General features: G+C 38.7%; 1 protein-coding gene across 1 annotated transcript in view; it reads left to right on the forward strand.

Annotated features, from left to right (window-relative positions):
• The window catches only part of LOC104873715 (nuclear receptor coactivator 3-like), a 68,918-nt gene extending 63,502 nt beyond the window's left edge, over window positions 1–5,416 (forward strand). Inside the window, 2 exon segments of the mRNA XM_033760511.1 lie at window positions 4,722–4,963; window positions 4,966–5,416. Coding sequence (XP_033616402.1) covers window positions 4,722–4,963; window positions 4,966–5,351 — 628 coding nt within the window. The 3' untranslated portion in view covers window positions 5,352–5,416.
• The last annotated feature ends 3,888 nt before the right edge of the window (window positions 5,417–9,304 follow it).

The raw sequence follows: 9,304 nt of genomic DNA on the forward strand, positions 1-9,304 counted from the left end.
CTTTTTTTTTTTTTTTTTGCAGTACTCAGGATCAAACTCAGGACTTTGTGCCTGCCAGGCAGATGCAGGATCACTGAGCTACATACCTCTCCTGACACTGTCATCATTTTAAGAGCCTACATTTCCACTGGCTGGCACTTAGAAGCCTCATTCATTATATTTTCATGATACCTCATGAAGACATTTACAAAAGGGAACTTCAAAACTTTCTTCAGAAAGTGAAAAAAATGATAACCTAAATATGTTTAAAGTTAGAGGGATTATTTTCCCTGTGTTTGATCCATCATTTCTTTTACTATAATAAGTTTTTTAAATGTAAAATTCACTATATATTTTGATCATTCCTTATAAAATATTGGCCATTGTGCAGCATCAGCTCCTGTCTTCCTTAGGAAGACTCCATATTTATGTGTTAAGTGTCCCTTTCGACCTCCTCTATCTGCTGTTGAAATACAATAAATTTTGACAAAGCTCTCCAACTTGAAAACATAACTTTGTGACTACATAAAAGTGTTTCTTTTCTGTAAGTATTACCAGATCCAACCCTATCTGCTCACCACTGGAAAGCCAATACTTGAGAGATGAGTGTTGGTGGGAAGGAAATTGGATTTATTCAGAGGCCAGCACACTGAGAAGATGGGGAAGGCTATTGTATCAGGGAAAAAAAAATCTTAGAGAAAAGAGCTTTTGTAGGGAGGAGAAAGGTGCGGGGGGGGCAATGGGCAGGAAACTACATGCTGGGTGGAGTCTTCATCATGCATGGCTTGTGCTCCTCCCATGGCTGAAACATTCTAATTAACCTTGACTTCTGAGGTTATTTTCTATGATCCTTTGGACTGGTATTACTTTTCTGCAAGTTAAAACTCACAGCAAGTTGAACGCTTTGTGTTAGTTGATGCACAAGACTAGAATATAGAGAGGCATTACATATTCTGATATTGCCTGAAGGTTACCAGATGCTCTGGGCTTTGAAATCTAAAGAAAATTATTTAGCAGCCTTTATCATTTAGTGCAGGTTTTAGAATTTACAGGTTTTAGAGTACAGGTATTTAGAAAGTTGGGCAAAAGGAAGGGAAATCAAAAGACATTTTGCAAAGGATTGGCCACCTGTTACATAAGCACTCAATATTTTTTTTTTTGTAAAAAAAAGAGAGATGGAAAAGAAAACTAGTATTTATTACACACTAATGATTTGCTATATGTCTCATTTATATTAGCTGTAAAAATTTGAGAGACTTCTTGGAAACAACCTATTTGCCCATCCGTTGGAAACTGGATAAAGAAGATGTGGTTTTTCTATAAAATGGAATATTACTCAGCCATAAAGAGCGAGAGAATAGATTCATTCATAGGAAAATGGATACATATTGAAGATATACTCCTAAGTGAAATAAATAAGTCCCACATGTGTAAATACCAAATAGTTTCCCTGGTGTGAATATTCTGCAACAATGCATAAGATTCTAATAAGATTACTGACATTTAGAAATGGGAGGAAAGGAGCTAAAGGTGTAGGGAAGGTGTGATACGTAGGGGAAGAACAAAAAGGGAAAAGAAAAAAATGTGAGAGAATGAAAAGATGAAAATAAAGTGTTTGTAGATGGGGAGGGGAGGAGGGGGTGAAGGGAGGGCAGAGGTAAGGGGAAAAAAATGAGAATCAAGACTTGCCATGTAAAGGTACATGATCCCAACAATGAATGTAACTGTACTGTATCCCTAAATGTACCAATAAACTCAATAAAAAAAAAAAATTTTGAGAGACTGTTTCATTTGTGTAGTAAAAACAAAGGAACACTTTTAATTCCAAATCTTAAAAATGAAATATATTACTAAACCACAATTTACATCATAATTTCTCAGGGAGTGTTTTAATGAACACTAAGATTTTTTATTATTATTTTTTTGGTTTGTGCACATTTTATATTTGCAGAAGAATTGCAGGGTGGAGGAAATTTTGTATATTGTTTGTTCAGCTCCCCCTGATGTTAACATTTGTCTATGTGTGTGGTACTGGGATTGAACCGAGGGGCAGTTTACCACTGAGCTACATCCCCGGCCCTTTTTACTTTTTTTTTTGCTAAAGTCTCACTAAGTTGCTCAAGTGGGCCTTGAACTTGAAATTCTCCTGCTTCGGTCTCTGAAGTAACTGGAACTACTGGCATGTACCAGCATGCCAAGCCGATGTTACAATCTTATACTACCATGGTAAATTTCTGAACAATAAGAAATTAGAATTAGCATACTACTATTAACTAATTTCCAGATATTACTTGCATTTCACCAGGTTTTCTACTAACTTCCTTTTTTCTCTCTTCCAAGATCAAATCCAGGATACTACATTAAATTTAGCCATTAAATCTCCTTAGTCTCTTACTATCTGTAATAATTTCTAAGTCCTTCACTGACTTTCATAACCTTGACACAGATGAACACTAGTTTTGCAGAGTTGTCTGTGGAGGAAAAACAAGGAACTATGTGGTTAATTAAGTTTAGAAAGTGCTAGATGAAACAGTCTTCGTAGAGATTAGAAGAATATGCTAATATATTTTGTGAATACTCAAGAGGGACCTGCAATATGTAGTGTGATGTTGTGAAATATTTACTTTGTCTTTGTCTTGTTTCCTGGCATAGAACTCACAAAATCCTTGAAATCTTCAAAGAGATAAATGTCTTTTGTATGCTAAATAAGTTGACTGATGGCTAGTAGCCCCTAGATTGCTTCAGGATGGGGACTGGTCACCCGAAGTACCAGAGCAGTATTACAAGGTTGAAACTTTTGGTTTCACTACCTAAACCTCAGGGGAGGGGGGTAGGGCTAAAGGGGGTATGAGCTGATCGCAATAGGTAAGGACTTAATGAATCAAGCTTGCATAATGAAACTTCATAAAAACCCAAAATGACAAAGTTCAGAGAGCTCCCAGATAGCCAAACAAGTGGAGGATCCTGGAAGGTGGTGCCCTGGGAGAGGGCAATGGCCCCTTCCTGCATGCCTTGACTTATCCACCTCTTCATCTGTATATTTTGTAAAATCCTTTGGAATAAAGCAAAAAGCAAGGCCAGGAATTTAGCTCAGTGGCACCACATCTGCCTGGAAAGTACAACATCCTGAGCTCAATTCCCAGTACAAAAAAAAAAATCACAAGGCAATAAATCTAACTTTTTCCCTAAAGTCTGTGACCTGCTCTAGCAAATTAATCAAACACGAGGAGGAGGCTGTTGTTATAGCCCTGATTTACAGTTGGCTGATCAGAGGTTCTAGAGGCCTGGCCTTGTGACTGATGCCTGAAGTGGAGGGCCCTGAGCCCTCACCTGTAGGATGTGACTCTCTCTCCAGAGAGAAGGTGTCAGAATTAGATGGAATTAGAGGAATACCCCATTGGAGCCCACTGCTGCAGTGCTTGCTTTTCATGTGTGTATGGTTGGGGGAAAATCCTGCACAAACTAGGGGTCAGAAGCTTATTGTGAGAGTATAATAGGAGAAACTGAGTTAAATTTTATTTTTCTTCTCCCTCAGCATCTGCTAAACATTTTGGCCACAAAGGTCATGTTTTGCAAAGCCTCTCTTGGGAAAGGGCTTTGGGGAAACTGTAGGGAAATACTGTCTTATGTGCTTTTAATACGGGAATCTCTTATCTGTTCTTCTTATCTCTGGTTCTATATATGTTCCTTTCATCCTCCAGTCATCTGCTAGAGTAGGCTTTTCCCACTGAAAAAAACTGTCCCCAAAACTTTCTTTGACATCCATTCAGCTACAGGAATTGAACTCAAACTCTTTGATGTGTCCCAGGTTCTCCACAAGCTAATCGTACCCCATCTTCTCAGTGGTAGCCATCTGTATCTTCCTGAGGTCCTCTCTAACTCTGCTCTCCAGCCTCTCAGGGTGCTCAGGAATCTCTTGAGGTGCTTGAATCTCTGGGCCTTACACTGTCATTCTGCCATCCACACTCTCCTTCTTTGTCTATCAAAACCCATGCCGTGGGCTGGGAGTGTAGCTTGGTGGTAGAGTGCCAGCTAATCAGGTGCAAGGCTCTGGGTTCAGTCCCCAACATCAAAAAACAAACAAAAAACCTACTTCTTCTTTGAAGTCTTCCTTCTTCCTCCCAATTTCCCCATCCCAGGCTCAGAATAAATCTTTTTGCTCCTGGGTGTTCATAATTATTGAAGCTATATGTACAACCTATTGCACTGATGTCATTTTTGCATCTATGAGAATTAGTTGTGTGTGCATGCCATACACTAGACTGTAAATTCCTTGAAAATAAGAAGTGGGCCTTGTTTGACATTGATAGTTGCTATCATTTGGATCTAGAGTGTCCCCCAAAGATTTATATATCAACAACTTTGTCCCACAGATAGAAGAAACTTTGTGGAGTAGTATGTTATAGGAGCTCTTTAGGTCATTTGGGGCACGCCCTACCAAAGGATCACAAGATCCTGGCTTCTGCCTTTTACACTCTTTGCTTTCTGGCTGATAAACTGAGCACTTTTGCCTCGCACTCCCACTGTGACGTGCTATATTGATCTAAGCCCAAAGCAATGAGGCCACTTCATTATGGACTAGAACCTCTAAAACTGTAAGCCAAAATGAATCTTTTCTCTGATTTATTTAATATTATTATCACAGGTATATAATTAAAGTGACAGAAGGCTGAGCAACAAGAGAATCCAGCTCCTCAGCTTATGCCTTGCACAAAATAGGAGCTCATTAAATACTAAACAAGTGGCCGGCAGGCACTTGAAATGAAGATGGAGAACCCCACTGCTGGTGCTGCTGCAGTGATGAGGCCTATGGTGCAGCCCCAGGGTTTTCTAAAAGCCCAGATGGTTGCCCAGCATAGCAGAGAGCTGTTAAGTCATCACTTTCAACAACAGAGGGTGGTGATGATGCTGCAGCCTCAGCAGCAGCAGCAAAGCCAGGCCTTCAGCCCACCTCCAAATGTGACTGCTTCCCCCAGTATGGATGGCATGGGCCTGCAATGCCACAGGCTCCACCACAGCAGTTTCCATACCCACCAAATTATGGAGTGGGACAACAACCAGATCCAGCCTTTGGTCGAGTGCCCAGTCCTCCTAATGCAGTGATGTCATCAAGGATAGGTCCACCCCAGAACCCCATGATGCAGCACCCACAGACTGCACCCCTGTATCAGTCCTCAGAAATGAAGGGCTGGCCATCAGGAAATATAGCCAGAAAGAGCTCCTTCCCCCAGCAGCAGCTTGCTCACCAGGGGAATCCTGCAGCCTATAGTATGGTGCACATGAATGGCAGCAATGGTCACTTGGGACAGATGAACATGAACTCCATGCCCATGTCGGGGATGCCCATGGGTCCTGATCAGAAATATTGCTGACATAGCCATATCTGGACCACTAAGGAAATCACTGCACAAATGCTACTGCTGTAGGATTGTTGGGAGGTAAAGAATAATTGTCCAGGCATCCACTTGTGGAGTGAGGACCAGCTTTGATCTCCATCAGGGATATTTCAAGTTATGTCATTTGAGCAGGACTGAATCTTAAGCTCAAGTACCTTTTTTGTTGTTGTTTTCCTCCTGTACTTTGGTATATCATGGTGTTCAAAACAGAGTATTTTTGACATTCTGCCTCTTAGGAATGTGATCACAATGTTCTCCTGTGTTACTTCCTTCTGCCTTGCTAGCCAAAGTCTTTCAGCTAAATGTAGGTGGGCCGGAGAGAGCAGTGGAGAGATCAGAACATCTCTGTCTCTAGTTATAGTATTGGACAGAGAGCACACTCCCAGCCTTCAAGTGTTTTGTTTCATGTAGTAATTTTACTCTGCCCTTTATGCAGTGGATTTGGCATTTCTGAGGTTTTTGTCCTTTGCTGATTGAGGTTGCTCTGTCCCTAGCTTTTATTGTCCTAGGCCTTCTCCTTATGAACATTTTCATTGGACTCTAAGGTCCTGTGATGACTTCACTTCCAGGGCTTGTTATTGATGTCCAGTAGCTTTGAAGAAGGGAAAATAAGATGACAGTATTTAATTGCATTGGTGGCAGTTTTTTGTATGCTAACGTGCAGCTGAGTGCATTTTAAGTAAATAAGTAATGGATAAATGCAATATTCTTGATGTCTTGAGCAATGGTGAACCACATTCCTGGTTTTTGTCTACACTAATCTGTTGGACAAGAACTATGATTATTATTATTATTTTTTTTTAAAGTACTGGTGTCACCCTTTGCCTATATGGTAGAGCAATAATGCTTTTTGAAGATAAACTTCTGAAACTCTTAAGGCCATGTACTGCCTTCTGAATCAGAAGTTTGCAGTGTTTCTGTGAATAATCTTTGTAAATATGACCCATTAAGATATTGTATTATGTAAAATATGTATATACCTTTTTTTTAGGTCACAACAACTCATTTTTACAGAGTTTGTGAAGCTGAATATTTAACATTTGTCAATTTTAGTAAGCTCTGTGGTGAGGATTCGAACCAGATCACCTGAATCACCTGGGTGTGTGGGTGGAGGGGACGATAAGGGTCCAGCTTTTCCTCTCCCCCAGCATTAGATGCCTCACTCTTTTCATTCTCTCAATGTAACTGCTTTTAAAAGAGATCATTTGTTTAGATGTGAGCATTTAAATTTTTTTTAAATTCCTCTGTCCGGGAACTAAGCATTTTGTTAATTTGGGGGGAATGAATAGATAACAGAGAAAAAAATCAGTAACTTGAAGAAAATCAATTTGATTTAAAGAAAATCTTTTGGATTTTAAGCAGCCCATAAATCTTCTTTCCTTTTGCAAAATTTAAATTAAGTACTAGGTTGTCTTTTCATGCATTATAGGAGTGCTGTAAGATTTTGGTTGCTAGGAGCTGAATCCCACATTGAGATTGCAGGAGTAGAATCCTTGGTGTGTGGTTTCTGGTGTCTGCTCAGCTATCATTATGTTTCTAATATGGAGTTTTCCCTACATGTCTGTAAATTAGAATAGTGTCACTGTTATTTCTTAAGGAGCTTAGTACCCAGAACAGACTTTGTGTTGTAATTATTCAGAACCATAGTCTGAGTACCTTTGCAAGCCCTGTCCCCCCAGTCTCCCCACTACTTTGTGCTGTTGCCTGTCCTTAGTACTTCTAGTCAGTCTGGAGTAGAGGAAAAATCAAGTTTACTGAGTTATTCTATTAGGTTCAAACAGTGGAATGAAATTTTGGTTTGGAATATCCATAACTTTCAAATGTCTTTGCATATCATTTTCGAGTAATAACTCAGAACCTGTTTTTTATTTTTATTTTTATTTTTTATTTTTTGAGACAGGGTTTTACTATGTAGTTGAGATTGAACTGGAACTATGTAGCCCAAGCTGGTCTCAAACTCACAGTGATCCTCCTGCCTCAGCTTCCCGAGTGCTGGGATAACAGAAGTGCGCCACCACGCTCGGCCAATTTATTTTTCTTAATTTCACACATTTAGCAAAACTTTCTAGATGTGTTTGAAGGTAGGATAATTTAATTTCTTTGACATGTTTCAGAATGGGTGAAGCGCCCTATTTCTGGTACCACACCTACAATGGGTTTTATTTTCCCAGGACTTGCAGACCCTTATGAGGTTGCCACTCTTATCCCTTCTCCACAGGTTAAAAATAAATCTCAGATTTTAAAATGATAAACTTCCATTGCACAGCTTGTGGTTCTCAGTTTGATACCTTCTTTTTGGGTCACAGAGGCATAGCCCAGAGTCTTTTAGTCCAGGTAAGTTAGGTGTGTCTGAGCTTTCCCCAAGCTAATTGACAGAATGGTGTTCCTACCTTTCTTGACTCTTAAAGAGTTATTCAAAACAAAGCTTTGTGATTCTTTTCTCAGTCCTAACTCCAGGCTACCTAGAAGGCAGCAGCATCCCATTTTAGTATGGGAAAAAAATGTTTATCATGTTTCTATATTTTCTACTTGTTGATTTTTATTAGTGCAAGCTCAAGGTTTTGATTTTAACAGATACAGTCTTTGAGATAATTTGTTGTTTTTACCTTTATTGTCCTTTAATCTTTTTTGGACAATTCTTTGTACTCCGGCTGCCTACCTCTCCTCTTTCTCAGCACTCCCATCCCTTTTTTTAAACCTAGGTATTTTTTGGGTAAAGATTATAAGTAGTCTTTTCATCTGCTTTTAGATTGTGGGATATTTCCAGTACCTATGTTTTTGCTGAATTCAAAGATATATAAATAAAAATATATATTTTATGAAGATCAAAATGATATAAAGGAGATATATGTCTGTTCCTTAAAAAAATAGAAGTTTCATTGTTAATGTTCATATTATGCTGCCATTTTTCTTAATTGACCATCTGGATTGAAAGGTGTAAATATCAATAAACAGTTCTACTTAGTTTATCAGTCATGAATATGTAAAGTGAGCTAGGGTTGGGTACTATAGAAGATAATTGGCTTGGTGTCCTAGAAGTACTTTTATCCAGAGGTAGAAGCAGCTGGAAAGTAAACAAAATAGATTGCCAGTTGCTCCTAAGCCAGTCCAGGCCCCTTTTTATTTGCAGAATCCAAGTTTAGTTCACAAATGGGAAATTCACAGACATAAATATCTTCTAGGATATATGAAGATTTATCCCTGTAGCAGAGGAATAAATATGTTGTTTTCAATGCCAAGGTAAATCATTTCAAATGAGCAGGATGTTTTCTTATCCTTCCCTCCTTTCTTTCCAGTATGTGGAATTTTGAAGAAGATAGAAATGTCATTCTGAGAGCAATATTTAAATTTCTCAAGAATTGACCAACAGGATTAAGAATTAATTTGATTTCAATCAAGTTTACAGTAAGTGTTGATTTAAATAAATTGCAAAGAATTTAAACCACATGGGATGACTCACTAGATGGGATGGTGAGCTGCAACTTCTTTGATTACCATTTTGGAAGTCCTTGTAAATAAAGGTTTCTATTTAAAAAAAATACTTAACAAGTGGCTGAAAAAATTCTATAGCATTTGAGTCTCACAATAATGACACGAGGAAAGAGTTATGATTATTCCCAAATCACAGTTAAGGAAACTGAGACACAGATTAAATAAGAGAGCTGCTTGAGTATCACACAACTAAGCAGGTGTAGAGCAATATTTTCTGATCTCAGTCAGTAATTATTCTTTTCAGCCTCACTGCATGGTCTTCTTGAATAAGTGGACATAAAACATTAAGTATCTAACACTAAGAGCTAAGTGAGAAGTAGAATATGGGGAACCAGGAGCATTGTCTCAGTTACTTTTCTCTCATTGCTGAGATAAAATACCGGGCACCCAAAGTTAAAGGGAGAAAGGTTTATTTGGCTTGCAGTTTGTAGAGGTTT

This window comes from Fukomys damarensis, unplaced genomic scaffold, assembly GCF_012274545.1.
Source record: "Fukomys damarensis isolate Sample0158 unplaced genomic scaffold, DMR_v1.0_HiC HiC_scaffold_39, whole genome shotgun sequence".
Taxonomy (NCBI): domain Eukaryota; kingdom Metazoa; phylum Chordata; class Mammalia; order Rodentia; family Bathyergidae; genus Fukomys; species Fukomys damarensis.